Raw genomic sequence first — 22,703 nt, 5'->3', positions numbered from 1 at the left:
AGACTTGTATGCATAAAATTATGCCCATTATCACTCATCAGCTGTGAAGCCTGGCATTCTCTCATTAATAGGATACACACCATTGTTCACTTGTGGTTAATGGCAAGGTACCATAGATGAATGGACCAGAGAATAAACCTTGAAGATCCTGCCAACCCAAAAGAAAGAACAGAATACTATGGCTTGACTCCAAGCTCTGGTGCTTGTTGCCTAGAACAGATTAAGCAAATCCTTGGCAAGGTTCTGTTTTGTCATTTATAAAGGAAGATCTGTGATGCTTTCAAGATACTTTGATGTATCCAATGAGGTATATCAGGATATTGTTTAATGGATGAGTTGAATACAAATACTAGATCTTTACTAATCATCATCATTATTGTTAAACATCTGAGGTTGGTACGAACATGGAGAGTACTGCCCTGTACCAGACTAGAATACTCATGAATGAGAAAGTTTTCCTTTAATACCACAGAAGACACTTAACACTAAGCAACTGATCCTTGGAGACTGGGGGATAGGTTCCTTGTCTCAAGCAACAATACTTCTTAGTCATTATAGATCAATCCTTTAGAACCATATATAAATATGAACAAAATGTATCATTAAATATTTATTGATAGTATATAGTCATATTCTTTCTATTCAGATACATTGTGGTTATACATACACATGGTAAATGAAGACAAGTATGCATGAATTTTTCTCAGATATGTATATTTGATGATTTTCTGTGTTTTTGTCTGACCAAGGTGTTTCCTCAAATATTGGTCCAGGTTCTCAGAGTCACAGTGCTGCTAATATCACCTTGGTACAATCCTTCTGCTGCAATTAGATTTCTCTTTGTGGAAGGGGTTCTGTATCACTGGCTCCTCCTCCTACCCTAATTTTTCTTTTTGTCATTTGAAATGGAAGATGGCACTTCTGATTTCATAGAAGCACCCTGTAGCTTAAAGAACAAATCGGAGAAATCAGGACTGATTACATTCTCTGTTCCTTTTGTCTGCATCAGGGTTTGTCCAAGACTTTGATGTCTTCAAAGTGAGTGTCATTGAATGATGTCCTACACTCAGGGCAGAGAAGTATAATTTGACCAACATTCTGATTGTTTTCGATGACTGAACTGGAAAGAGAGCAATTATACGTTAGCAAGTGCACTCTCCCATTAGTGGCTTTTGTCATGTCAACGGTATGGCAACTTACTGGAAAAAAGTTGCCTACAATGTCCCAGATAAATGATGATTCTTTTCAGGCATGGGATTCTGTGTGGGGATCTTTTATTGCTGAGAAGAATGAGACTAATAATCAGTTGGAGGTTACATGGCAGAGCAATCTGCCCTAACTCTGGATCCATGGTGTTCTTGGGTTGTGTTTTGGGGGAGGGGATATCTGAAGATAGTTTTCTTACTGCTCACTGGAATATAGAAAGAGGAAAACACAAATTATCTTTCATGTAACTTTCTCTCCAGTTTTTCAGGTCTTCCAAATCAAATAGCCTCTCTTTCTTGTGAGTGGGGTACAATTTTGTTGATGCCTCTCATTTTGATGTTCTGCCACTAGTCAGCCATTACTTCATCCCTGGTTTTCTCTCCAGTAAATAATGCACGTGGGACATTGAAGTGTTTTGTTTTCTGAGTTCCTGGAAAAGCTGATTAGTGTACACTGTGCGCTTACAAGCTCTCTTATGAACTAATACAGATATTCTTCTGGCGCCAATGGAAGAGGAGAGGAGAGGAGGTCTCTTTGTGATGTAAGGAAAAGGCAAATTGTTTTGTACAGAGGGCAGGGTAGACTGTGTGTGTGTGTGTGTGTGTGCTATCTAGAACACCAGGATTTGCCGGGTAACTGATAATCACATCAGAAGGCTGCTAAATTATTGCTCACTGTCAATAGATGCTTTCTTATGGAGACGTGAAAAGAACAGATAAGATACCTATGAATTTTGTAGAAATAGTACAGATTTCTAAGTGACAAAATATCTTTTCTCGTGTTGTAATTTGGGGATATTTTGATTATATTAAGTTATATTTCTTTCAATGTTCATTTCTATTGCTTTTTATAGTATTTTGATGAGCTAAATAATCTCAAGAAGCCATTTTACTTGTGTAATAGGTTTATAAAATGTTATTGTGGAATGTTGTGTAGTTTGTTATATGTAGGTGCTGGAAGACTGTCACACATTTTAAAGATGACAAACAGATGGTTTCACTTCTGTGAGGGTGCCCTGAGTAGCGGCAATGAAAGCCAAGTGACACATCTACATTCCTATAATAGTCAGAACTCAAAAAGTCAAAGTTCCGACTTTTCTCCAGAGCTTGAATTACTTTTTTATTTCCCTGTGTTTTTTAAATGTTTGAATCTTCTCTGTTGTGCTAATTCTGTTTACCAAGTGAGACCACATTTTCCAAGAACTTTAAAAATATTTCAAAAATATTATATTTGACGTCTTTTGACTTCTAACTATACCTAGCCCACATCTTGGATGCTATCATTCTTGCTAGGTCACACTTTAAGGACAGATGATTACTATCTATCCCTTGTCTTTGACATTACAATTTTTGGTAGGTCATACCAAGGATGAATTATTACTGTGGGCTGCATTTATTTTGCCAATTGATACAAATGGAGAAATTGAGAGATAATTTGAAAATTCCCACATGAAACTTATAAAAGGAAGCTTCTGGTTTTTTTCAACAATATTATTATTTTAATTAGACTAATTATAGAGTCAATAAATAGGTACTGATAAATGGAATTTCTCTAAATAGCTGCAATTTGGAGCAATGTTCAAAAAGGACTTACAACAGAATGAGGGTGGGGACTGGCTCTCCCTTCCTGGGTGTGTGTGTGCTAAGATCTGAGATGCAGACGTTAGGAAACAAAAGGGGAAACTGGGGTGTACGTTCCAGAGGTACTTGGTCTTCAGTCCTGTTACCAAGACAGCACTCTTCCGTGCAGAGTACAGGGTTCTCCCAGGTTGCACAGTAAGTGCCCCTAGCTAATCATAGCCCTTTTGGGGAACGACTGCAGTGAATCTGGTAAATAATGAAGATGGGCCTGGAAGTCAGCATTGCCCTCTTCTCCCTTAATGTCATCTCACATCTTTCTATTTGACTCAATTAAAACTTGTATCCTTCCAACACTTGCTTTGGTCCAAAGGCACCAGAAATTTAGGTTGTGCTCAGATTTACTTTTCTTACAGTGACTCACAGATGGACATATTGAGGTTAATTTCTTTTGGTAATTCTCTCTCTCTCTCTCTCTCTCTCTCTCTCTCTCTCTCTCTCTCTCTCTCTCTCTCTCTCTCTCTGTTATATGCTTGGGGTTTTGCCTCAGTAAGCTGATATTTAAGGCTCATTGTAGCATCATGTGCATTTGGACATTACCACTATAATTAAGTTACCCAATATTAGACAAAAATTGGTAGCTACTTTATTAAAATGAAACAAACATTAAATGTCAGCTTATAGGTAAACTGTTCGTAGTTTGACATGAACTCACCAGGTGGTGGAGCCCAGGTTTCAATCTTTTCACAGAGTTACTAAGGCAGCTTTGCTTTCTCCACTCAGGGGGTCATCTCTCCTTTCTCATTTTCTCTCTTCTACTGAAATGAAGATTTTAAGATTCTTTCCACTTTGTCTCCCTTCAACCTCAATTCACCAGTACTTTTAACCGTGTATCATCAATGATTTTTTTTATGTTGCTGTTGTTTATTATTACATTTCTTCCTATTATTTAGTTTTTAAGTTTCATGCAAATTCTATTGTATGCTCATCACATTTCTCCCCATTCTCCCAACCCTCCGTTTTGCCACTCCCCCTTCAAATCAATAACAGTAGATTGGTACAAGAAAATGTGGGAAGTTTTCTTTTGGTATTGTTTTTGTTTTTGTGTGTTTATTTAACTTCTAGCTAATAGCTACATTATAACTCATGAGTACCTCTTTTGTGCATTCATATATTATTTCATTACAAAAATTTTATTCAGTTATATAATTACACTGAACAATAAAAGAAGTATTGATGATGTTGCATAGTCTTGGTCTCTTGTGCTCAGTTGTTGAGATTAACCATAGATGGTCCGGATACTTGCAATCCTAGCACAAAGGAGGCTGAAGCAGGATAATGAATTTTGATAATTCAAAACCAACATATAAACAGAGTACAGTGCATTATTGGCAGGGAAATTTCCAAAACATGGGTCCCAACAAGGAGCTCCTCAGTTATATAACCTTAGAAAAGTGACTTCAGTATTTCACTAGTCTATCTCTACATCACAGAAATGATAACATAGTAATGCTATTTCACAGCCTAGTCAGGAAGCTGAAATCAGTTGACAGATCTTATAGTCTTATAGTCATGTGTTAGACTACCCTTCCCTTGATGCTGGGTTCTCTGTAATGTTAATTACTTCCATGATTAGTTGTCTACAACCTTGTCACTCATATTTTTTACTGTTATCCAGAAAGGTGGCTCACATTCTTTTTTTTTTTTTTTTTTTTTTTCTCTCTTTACTTCATGTGGTTGGAGGGATGCAAACACTACAACCTGGGCTAGGTGATTTTTCTCCTTTTAATGAGAACCAATTTTTATCCTCTGGTGCTTACTGGACTCATTAAGGATGTAAGGGTCTGTTTCCAGTATTGTTCTTTCTATAGATCAAGCATTAGAGAGCCAAGTTAGCATGGGAATGATGTGAATTGGGGGCTGATCAAATGTCAGCTTGAAAGTCCCACTCCCCTGTTTCTGGCATATTTCCCTCCTGAGATAGGCATTTAGTTTTGGAAGCTACTGGTGCAGAGGGTGAGTAAAATATCCAAGTACATCAGTGATTTCCATAGTCTGAGAATGCAATTAGAGTTAGGTGATATCACTTATCTTAATGAACACTTAGCAGCAGTTTTCATTTTTGCTAATGGATCATCATTGAAGATATGAAGTCATAACTCATTGTGCTGGACAGAAGGAGCTGGGTGGATTCTTAGAACTGCTAAGACCACAGCACCTTGGAAATGACAGTTTTCAGCTCCTAGAATAGGAAGTACTCTGGGGGATGCCTGGCAGCCAGAATTAGTTTCAAAATGGGCATCGTATATAGAAGAAGCTGTCCTCTAGCTGAACATATGTATCAGACTTACTGTGGGAGTTAGATCAAGTGGTTTGTTTCTGTTTATGGCAGGGCAGAGGGTTGAAGAATGGGATGGCCTTTTACATATTAGAACTCTGCCGTTGAGCTACATCCCTAACTCAAGCTGGCTGCTTCTTAAGCATCCCCTCTGATGGTGAGTTGTACGATCTGAGATGTCATGTTTATGGATATGTTGCTCTATTGTGAAGGTAAATGTGTCTCTCTGCATTAGCTACCCTGCCTTGATAGAGCACCACACAATTATGTACCTAGAACAGTGGGAGCTTATTTTCTCTCATTCTGGTGACTAAAATTTCTGTGTAAAACTATAGACAGAGTCGGATTCTTATGAGGCATCATTTCTTTGATTTTATGAGACCACATTTTTTCCTGTGTTCCTTGACATGATCTATCCTCAGTATGACTATATGTCCTAGTCTCCTGTTTTTAATAAGACAGAGAAATATTAAACTCCATTTCTAAATATAGCCTCTTTCTAAAGTATAGGAGATTAAGACTTCAACAAATGAATTTGCATGCATGAGTGGATAATGGGCTTTTATTTAATTTTAGCATGCATTAGGAGTTAGAAATTCTAACAGTTAACTAATATGCCACTTTCTAAAGTTTTTGCTTTGCTCACCCTTCCAATATGTTTCAGAAATAAATTCCTCAATGATGTTTCTATTTATTCAGTAACTGAGTACAATTTCTCTTCATTTAAGAAGGTAAAGATCCATGGCATCTTGTAAGGAGATATTGCCATCAGAAAGCTTTTCTGAGACATTTGCAAAGCTCTCGTGAATGATGCATAGAGAAGTATGCCATAGGTGTAATTCTTAAAAAGTTATGAATCTTATTAGCCACTTTATTTTGATGTGTGTGTGGTTTATGTATTGTGGCTGATCTGTATCTTAGAATGTCCTGGAAGGCCAAACAATTTAAACTTTAGCATTCTCAAAATCCAGCAAATTCTGCTTAGAAAGCTGGGAATGCAAGTAGGACTGGACTTTTATTCTTCCACATGGCTTTGCATGCACTCCAAGGCCAGCTGAGAAGGCTCCTCCTTCCTTCTACAGCATATATGAACAATCCTAGGGACATAACTTGAGTTACCCAGGCCCAGAAAGGATTAGCACAGGATGTTATGGAATCTGTGTACCTAGGATGTTATCTTGGTAGGGCATAGACTTTATCAAGGTATGTATGTCACTGTGACTTCATGCATCCCAGGCTCTGAAAATCTGGGCACCACTTGCCTAGGGGTGGTGATCTGCGAAGTTGGAACTTCTTCTGGAATTGTTACTAGTTTAAAAATTACTTCTATACTTTGATTTTTTTTTTTTTTGGAAAAAAAATGGTCAAGAGGGTACAGAGGGAAAAAAACTGAACAATCAACATGAGTAAGTAAGAAACAGCTTTAAGCAAAGACCTAGACCTACGAACTTGATTCAGCAAGTATAAGCACTGGCTTCACAAATATGGAGTTTGGATCATTAGAATCTATATAAATAACTGGGCATAGTGCCATATGCCTATAAGCTCAGTGACAGCAAGATGGGAGGTAGAGACAGAATAATGTTCCATATTCACTGGCCAGCAATCCTAGCCTACTTGGCAAAATTCCAGCTTAGTGAGACATCCTGTCTCAAACAAAAGTGTGGAAGGCACCTGAGATGATACCCAAGGTTGTCTCTAACTTGCACATGTATGTGCCATACACACAAAACTCTTCCCAAGCCGTAATCAAAGGACACCCACATCTATAGACACACATGTAAACACACACTCTCAAATATCTGAAATACCCCCCTTGATTCTTAATTGAAACTGCCCGCCATTAATGTGCACTTGTAGAGAAAGTAGCATTCTAGTCCAAATTAATTGCTTTATATTAACACATTTTTTAATTTTGAGGACCTGAAGTAGAAGAGTATTGAAGGGAGCATTGTAGTCTACCTTGATTGGATAGTAATGAGTCAGTGTGAATGCCAGGGAGCTGATATGAACAGTGCTTAAGAAAGTGAAGAAAGTCCATTGGGAAATGACAGTACTAGGTCATCTGTTCATAAGTCCTTCTCCTGATATGTGTCTCTTTCTCCTTGACTTGTGCTCTGTCATCATTTTTGAGTAAAGATTTGCTTGTGGATGTCATTCTCATCAATTTCCCAGTCGAGTTCCATTCTGTAAAATGCCATTTGTGGTGGCCACATCTCAACTCATTTTTCCAAAGCTCTCTATCAAACAGCTCCCGGAGGTGGAAGAAAGGAAGTGAAATTGAATGTATCAGCAGAAGCAATTATATCACATGAGGGGCTTAGTGCTGGGGCTTGAGTTGCTTTTGCTGTTTAAAGCTAAGCAGGTCCAGCAGGCTGAAAATTTGATTTCTGATGTTTAGGCGATTGGAAAAGATTGATATTTCCTGTGCTTTACATGAGCAACAAGAGGTGCAGAATGGTGAAGTCATGTTCCCAAGTTAACTTACTAAACGATTGTGGACTTATTCTAATACCCGTCAGAACCAGGTCCTGTGTTTCAGCCAAGCTAAAGAAGGCCTGGATAGTCCAGTCTCGTGTATGCATTTAATGATATCCTCATAACTGTCTCTGTTTCAAATCTACTTTATTACTCTCACTTTCCACTGCTCTTTGACATTTTGTTTTACTTATATTTAGCAGTGTAGACTGCTGGTATTCTGCCCAAGAACTAACTGATTAAAACAAAGATTGAAAAATGAATCTCAACTATCTTTTCTAGAATTAAGTGTGTGCGTGTATGCCTGTGTGTGTGTGTGTGTGTGTGTGTATGTGTGTAATTTGGGTACCTTTCACCAATTTTACCTCTGTGATAGTAATTTTGTTCACATAGGCCTGAGGACATGTATTGAATCAAAATGCAGCCTGAGTTTTAGACAGAAAAATAAGGATATACCTTCTTTATTTTGTGGGAGGATATATGGTCTCTTCTCTTTTACTTCTGTTGGAAGAGATATAGGGTTTCTTATCTCTTACTTCCCTCCTCTCCTCTCTCCTCCTTCCCCCCTTCCCTAGAATTAAATAGCTTAAGTCAATTGACAGTATATATGAGTGCAGAGTGAATAATCTTTTTACATTTTGGATAAAGTACAAGAGCAGTTTTCTGACTGTGTATAACCTGGACAAGGACCTGCTTCTATGTCTACATAGCTATGTGATTTCTTTTTTTTTTGTTTTTTTTTTTTTGTTGTTGTTGTTGTTGTTTTTCAAGACAGGGTTTCTCTGTGGTTTTGGAGCCTGTCCTGGAACTAGCTCTTGTAGACCAGGCTGGTCTCGAACTCACAGAGATCCGCCTGCCTCTGCCTCCCGAGTGCTGGGATTAAAGGCGTGCGCCACCACCGCCCGGCTGTGATTTCTTAAACAATCACCAATATCTGTCTGTTCCACTTTCTTCCTCATCCCTATACATGGAGGCTTCTATAATCTACTATCTTTTTTTAAATGTATTTTCCTTTCATAATTTGTTCTGTGTGTTGTACAACCACCCTGGATATGATACTTCTCTACAGTTTTATTTTAAGCATGAGAATGGCTTGATCCTAACCTGTATGCCATCATGTTCGAGGAGTAGCATGTCCTTGAGAGATTCAGACAGGGTCAAGGATTTTTCCCCTTCTCATTTCACAAATCCAGGAAGATTCTCCAGAATGTAGCCTTGACTCCTCAGTATGACCAATTTCTTGGGGGATGGGAATGTGCATTGTAAAACCTACTTATTCAGAGCAGAAGCTTACACCATTGCCATTCAGAAGCATGCCTAGGATTCCAAAATGAACTTGTGTGATGAATTTTTCATTTTTTAAACTCAAAACCAGATAACTCACCTGGAAAAACACAGTATGTAATTTCACTTCATTTGCATAATCAGTATTGTATAACACACTGAAATCTGCATTCTCCTTGTGAAGGGGACAGAATATTTTCTCTTCTGATATCTATGCTATGTGTTGTAAAATATTTTGGTGAAGAAGTAGGCCATGTTTATATTTTTGGATTCAGTTTATTTTTTCCCATTGACTTTTTCTCTAGCTCTTGAGGATACTGGCCTATTTTTTTTTATTGATACTGACTGTGTAGAATGATAAAAGGCTATGTGATTAAAGGTCACTTGAACAGTCCCAATGAATTTCTGTAAATATTTAGAAGGTATTTATATTATGTGACCAGAAAGACGTGTTTTATAGTACACCAGAAAAAGTTTCCCGATTCTAGCTCCTGGTTCACCTCATAGAACTGAAGCATTAGGTACTGACATGCTTCTTACAGAACCTACTTTTCAATAATATTTCACTCTGATCCTATGTATGGGTTAATAAGACCATAGAATTTAGGGTCATTTTGTAAAGCAAGTACAGTACTACCAGAATTTGCAATTCTTTTCCAGATGCACGCTCTATACCTCTCTCTCAGGTCACCTAGTTTCTTAGTGTTCAACACTATTCATCCATCCTCTATCACTCAGTAATTCTGCATAGGTTGGGGTAGCTAAAATTTTTAAAGCCATTTTGAAATATTATCTTTGTGATTTTTTTTTTTATGGAATCTCAGATTGAAGACCTGAAAGAGGTTTACAGATTGTCTCTTCAAACAGATCAATATCTGAAGGTCTTTCTTTGATTTATTCATTTGTTTTATAAAGAATTTATAAATCCTTGCCACATGCACGTGTGTATTCTGTGGCAATAGTCCAGATCAAAAGCTGAGATGCTTCTGCCTACAGGGAGACTGAATGGAGGAACAAGGTCCTGCAGCTCATGTCTGGACTCAGGTTCCAACCATGTCTCCTATTCACTGGTCAGCCATTATACGTGTCCACACATTTACAGTACTGGTGGCTGGGAAGAGGCATGTGCCTAACACCAATGGGAAAATCTGTGATCAGTGAATAGAAGAAGGAAAGTGAAGTTGTCTGGGTTTGAGAAAAGTACCTCTACCAAATCAGAAACAGATGTTCCTGGGTGCAGGAAGTATTGCTGTCTAAACTAACAGTAGGGAAGATCAGCAGAGTGCACATCGTTTTCTGTATGCTCATCTTAAGAGATGGTGGTACTCTTTCCTTCAACTTTACCCGGATTATCTAGGTAGTTTGAGGTGAATCCAGTTGCTCAAGTTAACCCAGAGAATAAGTAGATGCTGTTTGTGGTTGTATGTCCTCAGAGCCCACCCCTTGCTCAGCACACCCCATGCTCTATCGCTCTTAACCAATGTACTTTGTGCCTAATTGCTGCTGGTCCCCAGTTATCCTTTTGATATCTAATCTTTGCAATGTTCTGTAAAGACAGATGATCCATAGTGGAACCAGACACTATCACCCTGCACTTATTTAGTGAGTGGCTGACCCGAAAACAAAGCCAATTTGAATTGACCCCAAACCCACTGATCTTTCAGAATGGCAAAGCAACCGCTATGTGGCTGTTGCGGAAGAGAGAAGGACATATTGTTCAAATGCCATGAAAGCAGTTCTTAATGAGAATAACTCGATAGACTATCTGTTAGTTACCCAGGAAACATCACTACAGTATGAATGCCTAGCCACCTTAAGAAATGGACTAAAATGTTTCTAGGTAAAAGCTCTAGGAGGATCATTGTTGATGCACCATGCACTTTTTTGTTGTTATTTCTTCATTTCCTCCTTCTGTAATTGAGTTTGCATGGCTACTAATCCACAACTCTGACGGTGGTCATCAGGAATTGTTTTAGGGGCATCTATCAAGACGACTGGTCACACAAGTGCTGGCTCAAATTATCGTCTAGGGAGTTTAATGTGGAAAAGTGGTCAGTGTCTGGCAGCCCCTATACTGCAGGAATCACATAGCAATCACCCCTCAAACTCCCAGTAAAATGAGCCAGACAGGTTGCAGTAGTGAAGATGTATTCAGATTTGTTTCTTTGTTTGTCTGTTTGTTTAGTGTGATGAAATGCCGATAATAAAGTAGGCCTGGGGATGCAGCTCAGTTGGGAGGGCTTGCACACATGCACAAAGGCCTGGGTTCCATACCCATCAGCATGTAAACTGACATGCTGGTGTACACATATGATTCTAGTAACCAGATCCAAAATTCAAGGTCTTCCTTGGATACACAGTTTAACACCTTCATAAACCCCTAGAGTCTATTCTCGAATAGAGTAGGTTTCATTTTTACTTTTAATCTTTTTAGATCTAGACTTATTGGAGTCAGGAACCGTCCCACTGCTTAGACTATCTTCTTTTTTCTCTTCATCTTTCTCTGCTCCTGGGCATCCCTTCATGTACCTTTCTGCTTCTGAGTCATCTTCAAGATGGGGGAGAGGCTATTCTGGTCTTTTAAACTCCCTCTCTAATCCCACATCTTGGTCATCTAACAAAGCATGTTCATTGTTATATCACAGTACTTATAACTTGTGCTTAGAAATAAGAGCTGTGTGCAAGATCTTTAATATCTTTGGTGATTCTATATTGCAAGGAAGTCATTTTCAGGCTAGCTGCCTGTATGAACAACACACCTGTAAGGGTCCAATTTTAAACTCAGATTGCTACATTCCAAAATTGGTCTGAGTGGAGCACAATCCTGGAAAACTTTTCTTTATTCAAATCTCTCTCTCTCTCTCCACCTCTCTCCCCCTCTCTCCTACTTCTCTCCCTCCCTCCCTCCCTCCCTCCCTCTTCTTTTCCCTCCCTCCCTCCTTCCTCCCTCTCACAATTGTTTCTTGTATTTTAGGTTGACTTTGAATTCACTGTGTATCCACGGAAGACCTTGAATTTCTCATCTGGTTACTAGAATCATAGGTGAACACCAGCATGTTAGTTTACATGGTGATGAGTACGGAACCCAGGTGTTTGTGCATGTGTGTAAGCCCTCCCAACTGAGCTGCATCCCCAGACCTACTTTCTTATGGGCATCCCATCATACTCAGTGTTGTTCTGCCACAATTCAGATACTGTAGCTAGCTCTGGAACCATGAAGATTTTATTAGGTTTATCCTGGTATCATTATGTGATGTCGTTGGCAGTGCTTATTGACAAATGTTATTTTCTGTTCTGTGATTTTTATAGTCTGAGTTTATTAAGCACTCCTGGAATTCAGCCTTCTGGAATTAATTAAAAAGGCTCACTTCTTAGGCATAAGAATGTGCAGAAAACTTTCACATCATCTATGTGCTTTGAGTCTTAGCTCCTGTGGAAAGGGTTAAATTAGCTTCCAGTAGCCTAGAATAACTGTTCTCGTCACTGCCATCTTTAGGAGATTGGATGGACCAGGTTCTCACTGTCTCCACACAGCATTTGTACATCCTGGCTTTTGGTGCTGTGTTTTCCACTCTCAGTGCAACTCTCCGTTTTTATCCAGAAAGTTCTCTATATAGCTGTTCTTTGTAATCTGGGTTGGGCGAGGGCCATATTCCACATAGTATCCATATGAGTACAGAAAAAATGAAAAAAAAAAGTTTGTTCTCCTTATATTGAATTCATCTTATAAAGCTTTTTTTATTACCAACTTTTAAACAATTGTAAATGGACTATAGAATGATTTTTTAAATGTTTATTGCGTTTTAAAAGGACAAGAAAGGGTTGCAGAAAGTGTTCTGCAGTAAAAATTTTAGTCTTCTAAGTTGATCTGGGTTGTATGTCTTGATTCAGATTGTAGGCGGACTGTCTTCATAACAAAAGTTCCAGATGGGCTTTGAGTCTTCTTTGTTTCCAATCCCTCCAATCTCTAGCGGTTTTTTGTTTGTTCTTATTTTTTTTTTCTGATATGTCATGGGTTAGGTTTCAAAGACCATTACATAGTGCCAGATCTCTGGGTGTTATACTCTGAGAGCTCTTGAAATAGTTTGCTAATTCCCTGCTTACATATTCTTTCCCCTCACTAAACTTCTAAGCCCCTCTAGGCCAGAAATCACATGGTCTCTTCTGTGTGAATTAGGGACATTAGTTACTAACTTGGAGTTGCTAATAATGCATAGGTGTTACATTAAGGAAGGAAATGAAAGTACTTCCCTTTGGAGTTATTTAACCAGATTTAATTTTTTTTACTTCGTGCTCCTTGTCTGTGTCCTCTCTCTGTCTGTCTATCTATTTGTCTGTCTGTCTATCTATCTATCTATCTATCTATCTATCTATCTATCTATCTATCTATCTGTTATATGAATCTAAATCTGTGCATGCCTGAAAACTGTCTAGTGAATCTGTCCCTGTATCTATATCTATCTGTCCTTTTGTGTCTGTCTGCTGCCTGACTATGTGGCTATGTGTCTCTGCTCCAAATAAAGGGCTTTGCTCTGTCTTTATTGAACATCATTGAAAGCATCGTGTGTGGAAGGAATAGGAAACTTTACAAAATACCTTTAACGGACTTTTATAAGAGATTGACTCACTAGATGCAACTGATCTCAAGTGACCCAGACAACAAACGGCACTATAAATATCATTATTTATCAACCATTACCCATAAATGTTATATTCAATATTTGTGACAGTTATTCATTTTAGAAGATTGCTTTCAACCTCTGTATTTGTTGCTTTTAGCAAATGATATATATGCATTTTTTTTCTGGGCAGGGACATCGAGGAATACATGACTTCAGATAAAAGCTATGCATTAACTTAGTTTCTAAAAGCTTATTATATGAAGAATTCAAGACAAGAAAGGCTGGTTGTTACATTTTTTTCTTCCGGCTGTTGCTCACATGCCCATCTGCATCCCTGCATCCTGAGTTACCGTGTTTGTACCAACAGCTTACGTCAGACTCATGCTGCAGAGATATGCACCACACTTGAGTAGCAAGGTATTAGAAAACGTTAGGACCGTTGGCAAGTTAAGCTAAGTACGGCACCAAGATATATATATATATATATATATATATATATATATATATATGTATAATTTCAAAGCTTTATTGATCTTTTTTATCCTTCAAATTACAGAATAAATGTATACTGTGTTTGACACTTAGATAACATTTGCAGTACTCCTTTTTCAATTTCAAACTGTAAGTCTAAAGATAGCTAAGGAAATAATTTCAAGCATAGTCTATCTGCTTTGAGTACAAGTTGTTCCAGTCTCCCTATTGGTGAGAATTGAGGAGCTTGCAGTCAGCCATGTCCTGTCATGTTAGCTTATTTTGTAAGGAAATCAAATCTGGCACCTTTCAATTAACTTCTTTCGCTCTCCGTCTCAAAGCAGATGGAACACATTGCGGAGCAAGACGGCATGAGTGCTATCCTTGGATTTTCTTGACTGCCTTTAATTGTGGCTTCTGTCTTTCCAAACCTTGCTAAAAGTCATCCTGTAAAGGCAAGAAAGTTCCCTCCCACTGAAAGGGGATCCTGTTGAAACAAAATGTATTCTCAATTTGAAGTTGACAACACTTAGGGCAATAACAACGGATTATTTCAGTTATACCAAGAGGCCTCAGTGGAGGGCTTAAGTGTAAATAACCATGCATTGTTGTTTGGTCAATGTCCTTGGTAGTGAGTTTAAGCTATTCTACAGTAAGGAAAGGAGAGAGAGAGGTGGAAAAGAGAAATCTTTGACTTCATACTTGAATTATGTTGCATGATGGTATCAGAGGAAAAATATGTGTGGTATTTTTAATGATACTGGTTCTAATCATAATGTACTGTTAACTAGCACAATGGTAAATAATTATCCCACTTTTGGTGTGTGTGTGTGTGTGTGTGTGTGTTTTCACAGCATAAAGGAGGCAGTATGTAAATACTTGTCTCAGGATTCCCTTCTTCTCGCATTACCCTTTGCTCCTGCCCTTTATAGTGCATTCTCTAGGGTTCTCCCATAAGCATAAACAAGATTTTTGTACTAGAATTTAAAAATTTATTTTGCAGGTGATGGGAACTTAGAGATTTGCAATTTTCTTACTATATTGAAAATATTACATGGCATCTATGTTTAGAAGTTCAGCACATTTGGGGAGAAGTTCTTAAGCAGGATGGATGCATTTTTCAATTGACATAGTTTCCATGTTGCATTTTTACAGTTGATAGATCTATAGGACTTCATGTCAAATCTCAGCATTTCCCCATCTCCATCTTAAAATAACAGAGCTTTCAACTAATCTTCATTAACAGACACCAGAAATCCAACAGGGTTTCAGCTGCACTTGCCTATCAGGATATGCAAACAGATGTTTAAGAAAAGGTACTGGTTGAGGTATAATATTTACCTAGGATTTTTAATAATAAACTGTAAAAGTCCCATCTCCTTTTGAAGATTTCATACTTCAGTCATGTATTTCATTTAACCATCATTCGAACTGAACTATTATCATTTAAGATGACATCAGCTTGAGTCCCAGCACACAGCCCAGGTCAGAACTGTGTATCAGGAGTGAGTTGTCGCACTACTTATTCCTCTGTTAGACTTAACTGACTCTCATGTCTTCTTTTCTACAACAGGTTGCAGACTCTGTTGAGTCAAGAAATTCCTAGGCTGCTCTGCACTGGCCTGACTTCCTATAGAAGAAGCAAGATTTGTCTGACTGGCTGGACTTCTGCTGACAGTGCTTACCACTTGGCATCACTCTTCTCTTGTGTGGGAAATCCTTCCTGTTGAGTTGCTTTGCCCATGGAAGACGGCCGCAGGAGGGCGACATAGGCAGATGAGACTAAACACATCAGGAGGATAGTTTTACCATCTGCCTTCAGGCCATTTCCTCGAACAGAAGCTCTAGACTCTGACAGAATCTGCTTCAGTCATTTTGATTTTGCTTCCTGATTTTTTTTTTTTTACTATTATTTGCCGTTGCCTTTGTTTTTAGTTTCTTCCCCTCCATCCATTTGTATTTTATTTCTGTTCTTCAGCAATGGGCCTGCAGACTACCAAGTGGCCCAGCCATAGGGCTTTTTTTCTAAAACTTTGGCTTATCATTTCCCTTGGGCTCTCCTCACAAGTGTCAAAACTCCTGGCCTGCCCTAGTGTATGCCGCTGTGACAGGAACTTTGTCTACTGTAATGAGCGAAGCTTGACCTCAGTGCCTCTTGGGATCCCGGAGGGCGTAACCGTACTCTACCTCCACAATAACCAAATTAATAATGCTGGATTTCCTGCAGAGCTGCACAATGTGCAGTCAGTGCACACGGTCTACCTGTATGGCAACCAACTGGATGAATTCCCCATGAACCTTCCCAAGAACGTCAGAGTCCTCCACCTGCAGGAAAACAACATCCAGACCATCTCGCGTGCTGCGCTCGCTCAGCTCCTGAAGCTGGAAGAACTACACCTAGATGACAACTCCATATCTACAGTGGGGGTGGAGGACGGAGCTTTCCGAGAGGCGATTAGCCTCAAACTGTTGTTCTTATCGAAGAATCACCTGAGCAGCGTGCCTGTTGGGCTTCCTGTAGACTTGCAAGAGCTGAGAGTGGATGAAAACCGAATCGCAGTGATATCAGACATGGCCTTTCAGAACCTCACAAGCTTGGAGCGTCTGATTGTGGATGGGAATCTCCTGACCAACAAGGGCATTGCTGAGGGCACCTTCAGCCATCTCACCAAGCTCAAGGAATTTTCCATAGTCCGTAACTCGCTCTCTCACCCACCTCCTGACCTCCCAGGTACGCACCTGATCAGGCTCTACCTGCAGGATAACCAGATAACCCACATCCCATTGTCAGCCTTCTCAAACCTCCGTAAGCTGGAACGGCTAGATATATCCAACAATCAGCTACGAATGTTAACTCAAGGCGTCTTCGATCATCTCTCCAACCTGAAACAACTCACTGCTCGGAATAACCCTTGGTTTTGTGACTGCAGTATTAAATGGGTCACCGAATGGCTCAAATATATCCCTTCTTCTCTTAACGTGCGTGGTTTCATGTGCCAAGGTCCTGAGCAAGTGCGGGGAATGGCTGTCAGGGAGCTGAATATGAATCTTTTATCTTGTCCCACCACTACCCCTGGACTGCCTGTCTTCACCCCAGCTCCAACTACAGTCTCTCCCACAACTCAGTCTCCTACTCCCTCTGTTCCAAGCCCCAGCAAAGGCTCTGTGCCTCTAGCTCCTACCCCCTCGAAACTCCCCACCATCCCTGACTGGGATGGTAGAGAAAGAGTGACCCCACCTGTTTCTGAAAGGATCCAGCTTTCCATCCACTTTGTTAACGATACTTCGATTCAAGTCAGCTGGCTGTCTCTCTTTACTGTGATGGCGTACAAACTGACATGGGTGAAAATGGGCCACAGTCTTGTAGGGGGAATTGTTCAGGAACGGATTGTCAGTGGTGAGAAGCAACACCTGAATCTGGTTAACTTAGAGCCCAGATCCACCTATCGGATTTGTTTAGTGCCATTGGATGCGTTCAACTACCGCACGGTGGAGGATACCATCTGTTCCGAGGCCACTACCCATGCCTCGTATTTGAACAATGGCAGTAACACTGCTTCTAGCCACGAGCAGACAACTTCCCACAGCATGGGCTCCCCTTTTCTGCTGGCGGGCTTAATCGGGGGTGCAGTGATTTTTGTGCTCGTGGTTTTGCTCAGCGTGTTTTGCTGGCACATGCACAAAAAGGGACGCTACACCTCCCAGAAGTGGAAATACAACAGGGGCCGACGGAAAGATGACTATTGTGAGGCAGGCACCAAAAAGGACAACTCCATCCTGGAGATGACAGAAACCAGTTTTCAGATTGTCTCCTTAAATAACGATCAGCTCCTTAAAGGAGATTTCAGACTGCAGCCCATCTATACCCCAAATGGGGGCATTAATTACACAGACTGCCACATCCCCAACAACATGCGATACTGCAACAGCAGTGTGCCGGATCTGGAGCATTGCCATACATAACAGCCAGAGGTCCAACGTCAGAAAAGTGGACAACCAAACTCTCAAGAACACACATGAGTGTGCACATAAAGACACGCAGATTACATTTGATAAATGTTACCCAGATGCGTTTGTGCATTTGAATACTCTGTAATTTATACGGTGTACTATATAATGGGATTTAAAAAAAGTGCTATCTTTTCTATTTCAAGTTAATTACAAACAGTTTTGTAACTCTTTGCTTTTTAAAATTAAAAAAAAATGTTGCTGAAGTACTGTACTGGGTTGTACAATGAGGACCCAATGCCAAGGCAGAAGAATGAGTGATTCATACTTAAGATACATATTAACCACTTTGCTGTTAAAGCTGTCAGAATAAATTCCTTCTCTATAGCTGATAGTCATAGGAAAGGATAGATTCAGATGGGCTCATCAGGGTAAGAGGGATAGTTTGAGTAAAGAAAGAATGACCTAGTTATTTCTGTTTTCTATACCTCTTGGCCTGGAAGAAACGCTGTTTGAAAAATCCATAATATAATAATAGAGGTAGTTATTCCAATTTGACCCAGTACAAGAAATAGAACATCATGAGGAATCCAGTTCCCAAAAGATAAGTTAGGCCTACTTGACCAAATCAAAGAAACTGAGAGGTTTGAAATGTCCTTAAAACCCCAGGGTTGGCTTTCTGACTGTGAACTTCAAAATCACTCTTCATGCTTCCCTGGCCTTATGTGATAACAGAGTTGGAAACCTGAGTCTGATTCTAGTCATCTTCAGGGACCAATATGATCAGTTCTAGCAAGAAAATTCCCCTCAAAACTGTCACTATTCAAATAAGATGTCAGGTGGAAGTATATCCAATAGAGTTATATTCTAGAATAATTTTTTAGAAGAGGATAATAAAAATAATGGGAAGAATTATATTGAATGGAATTATTTTTGATAATGAAAATTATTTGGGTAGATTCACTGAGGCTATATCAACATGGTGTTTAGACCAACAAAGAACAGTGTTTGAAATATATTAACAGTAATGTGTTTACTTTAAAAGTACTAATACCACTTAGGAAAAAATATCAGTGATTCTCTTACACTGTATCAGCTGACTTTGTTAGTATCATGTTGAAATAGCTTGAATTAATACCTATATCCCCTCTCAAATTCTTGTCTTCCAATCATCTTGCGTATATTTTCTGTAATTAAGTTGTATATTCCCCCTTCGTTTCCCCTCCACCACCTCTGCTTAGTATTTCAAAGAAATTGTGGACACAAATCTTGGTTGCACAAATGATCCCTGTGTATTTCTATGTATTAAAATCCATATTAATATCCATTGCCAATGATTCTGTGGAGACACCAAACTGGCCAAAACAATGCGTATTGTTAAAAAGCAATACTATGTTTCCATTAGGAATTAGCTTTGATCCTTTTCCACATTGAAAATTCCCACTTGTTCCTTTTCGGTTGTGGATGTCCCTCTAATTTGTTCATCTGAGGGTGATAATTAACTTTATGCTAAAAGTCCACCAGTGAAAACGAGTAAGTCAGAGAATGCAATATTTCTTTCATCCTGGCAGAGGGTATAGAAAAGTGAGGGATGTCCACTATTGATGCTAGATATTTTTGAAACAAGTCCATTTTCAGAAAACATGAATAATTTACCCTAATTCTTGTCATCCCTTAGGTGTAGAAGGGCTATAGACCACATACATTGTTTAAAGAAATTTACCCTTGGGGAATTCTTTTCAAAGCCACCTTTAGGCATTTCATTCTGTATTCCTTTACAACCATCCATCACTTTAGGGACTCATGAAGTAAATGTCACCCTCTTCTTGCTTTCTCTTTCTCTCTAAGCAAAATAAAACTGTGATGTGTCTTCTTGTAAAATTTTAGGTATAAAATGCTATGCAAGCTTTTCTTTATAGCAAGAGCTTTATTTTCTTTAATAATATACCCTGACTTATATGTTTTAATCTCCCTCATCCCTCAGAATAAGCAGAAAATATAACTGCAGCGATAATGTTATAGACACAAGCATTGAAAATGTGCAGTCAGTAGAGCGGAACATAGTTATGAATTAATTTAATTAATTCTAAAGTGACTCGGGTTTCCTCTTTCGTCTATTAGCTAGAGGGTTTGGGCTGTTGGTTCCTGTAAAAGTAGGTTCGCACAGTGAAGGAATAAGACCATCTGGAATGGTGATCAGTGGAGCGTTACATCATCTAAAATCAGGACAGTGATATGGGGCTCCGTGTATTAGCTGAGTGTTTTCCTTTCATTGTCCTCTTGCATCTCACTGTAGGTAAAACTGTGCTGAAAAATATAATGGTACTTTGATTTTTGAAGATTTTTATTTTGTTATAAACAAGATAATCAGTATTGTCGGTTCGTACTGTATGTTTAACTTCCAGTGGGATTCAGGACTATGGAAATGTCTTTTCTTTGTCCCAGGAGAAAGATGGCATGGTTCCCACAATGTTGAATGGCATCCACAACACTATAGAGAGTTGAAGTGGTACTGAAGAGACCCAGTCATGTACAATGGTTAAGTTGCTTGCAAAATTGCTCTGGTAGAGGTGTTTAAAAAAAAAAAAAAAGAAAATCTTCATTTTGATCTTATGAGTAGCATAGCAAAGACATCTGCTATGAAAATCAGACTACCATCTGTAGTAGTGTGCTTTAGGGACTCCTACATCAGAATCAAAATCACATCATGTAATCTGTACTAGCTTATGACACTTTCACAAAAGCAGATGAGCTCCAGTCCTTACTGGATGATATTTTGACTGGCATCTTTAATCAGGAGACCGTCCTGCAGTTATATCTCCTCTGTGTTTGGTCCTCTCTTAGCCTCATCATTATTATTTTTTTTTTTTGAGGTGATTAGTTAAGAGTCAAAGTTGAGTTATCTCAGATAGTTTCACCCCCTGTCAGTACAATAACTGTAACTACTAGAGGACATTGCAAAAGAAAAAAGTAAATCAAGGTCACACAGATGTTATCAGTGATTAAACAGAAGGTAATCACCAGTACCTCCTTGCTTATAGAGATGCATATGACCCTGGAGCGACCCTGGGTTTCACTTAAACACAGTCACTTCCTTGGCTAGGCAGTACAGCACTTGTGACAATCACAGACAGACATGAGAAGGGTGTTACCTATTTATAATAGGAATAATCCTCCCTTGTGAGAAATAATGCAATTTCTAATTTCCCAGATGTTTGCTGATACAATATTAGACATGTTCTCTCAAAGGTAAAATAGAAAAAAAAAAAAACTATAATGTGATCTTTTTTGGAAAAAAAGTATATTAACGGTGTAACTGATATTACACCTCTGTTTTTTAAATAGTGGAGGTCATAATGGTCTTAGTCATGCCACACAGCCAGAACTTCCTTCTTCCCTGGAGAAAGCGTAACTCTTCGTGTGAGGAGAGCATCCATTTCAAATACAAGGCACCATTGTTTTCTTCAGAGGCAGGTGCTACACTGGATCAGCAAATTTCAGCTGCAGCATCCCTGCATCTTTTGACAGTGAGGTGATTAATTTTCATCAATGTCTTTTTCTAGGGTTTATCTCTGACCTATCAAAAGGGGATATTAGATGTTGCTTTAGAACTTGAGAATAACACATAAACTCAAAACTTGCTTCTCCAACTAAATGGGAAAGCAAAAAGGAAGAGTGAACAACAGGGAAACAATACACACAAAAAAACAAAAACAACAAGTCTCAATTCTTAATCTTGTCAATTTAGCTTCTTTTTTAGTTAAAATAAATAATGGTAGGAAGCTGTATCTACACCCTTCTCCAGTTTCTTCAGCAGGATTGAAGCAATTGTTGGCAACTGCAATGCTTTTCACTGATTGTGGAGAATACATTTTGTACACAGTATGATACTGTTTTAGCAAACCAGGTTGTTTTGTTACAGTATTTCATTTTATAGCTGCACATCCACCAGAAGAGCACAAACCAAGGCCATTGTGACAGGCATTTTAAAATTAACATAAAACATGAAATTCCATGCATACATAATACATGGGCTGTTTGTAAAGGTGTCTGTGGGATGTGAGATTTGTAGCCAGCTCCAACAAAATGAGGCATCACCATTGTATGCCCTCGTAGGATAATATTTACTGAATGTTAAGTTTGATGATCTGTTACTATTTGAAGCATATGTTGATTTGATTCTGGTTTGTGTTTAGTGTGTTTCTCTGACAAGGGACTTCAAGGGGCTGGAAGATTCCGTGTCATGCATCCTCTGAGACCTACCATGTTGCACACTTTGTTAACTACCAACTTCACTCTACACTATACAGTACCTTGTTGATATATTCAGTAAAGGCTTATTTTAAAAGAAAACCCATTGTGTTTATCTGAGTAAATTCACCGGAAGGTAACCAGTACTTCTGCTGTAATGTAAATGAGAAACATGAGGAATTCTTCATAGACAACAAAGACGGCAGAAATGAAGCAGACTGTAAAGTGGTCATACCCTGCTACTGTAAAAGCAACCTCTATTTTTAAAGACAGTGATCTCTCTGTGTAAAAGGATAATGTGGTGGTTCCTCCCTTTTTCCCCACTGAAATAATTTCAGAAGATAGTTCTATGTACACACCACAGCAGAAAGCACAGCCTTCTCTGTTTGAGAGATACAAACAGATACGTATAATATGTACACAATTACAGAAGTCTTTCTTTTTCACAATATACACTATTGATTTTGATGGTTAACTTTGAGAATTCTTGCCCCCCCCCTTTTTTTTAAAGAATTACTTACTGTTCAT

The 22,703-nt window shown here is 38.9% G+C and overlaps 1 protein-coding gene across 3 annotated transcripts in view; it reads left to right on the top strand.

Annotated features, from left to right (window-relative positions):
* Flrt2 (fibronectin leucine rich transmembrane protein 2) overlaps window positions 1-22,253 on the top strand; it is a 96,218-nt gene extending 73,965 nt beyond the window's left edge. For all 3 annotated transcript variants that reach the window (XM_057782478.1, XM_057782477.1, XM_057782479.1), the window contains exon 2: window positions 15,550-22,253. In XM_057782478.1, coding sequence (XP_057638461.1) covers window positions 15,957-17,939 — 1,983 coding nt within the window. In that variant the 5' untranslated portion in view covers window positions 15,550-15,956 and the 3' untranslated portion in view covers window positions 17,940-22,253. The remainder of the gene's footprint in view (window positions 1-15,549) is intronic.
* The last annotated feature ends 450 nt before the right edge of the window (window positions 22,254-22,703 follow it).

Source organism: Chionomys nivalis, chromosome 10, assembly GCF_950005125.1.
Source record: "Chionomys nivalis chromosome 10, mChiNiv1.1, whole genome shotgun sequence".
Classification (NCBI taxonomy): Eukaryota; Metazoa; Chordata; class Mammalia; order Rodentia; family Cricetidae; genus Chionomys; species Chionomys nivalis.
Note: the sequence above shows the minus strand (reverse complement) of the source record. Positions and strands in the feature narration are given on the sequence as shown.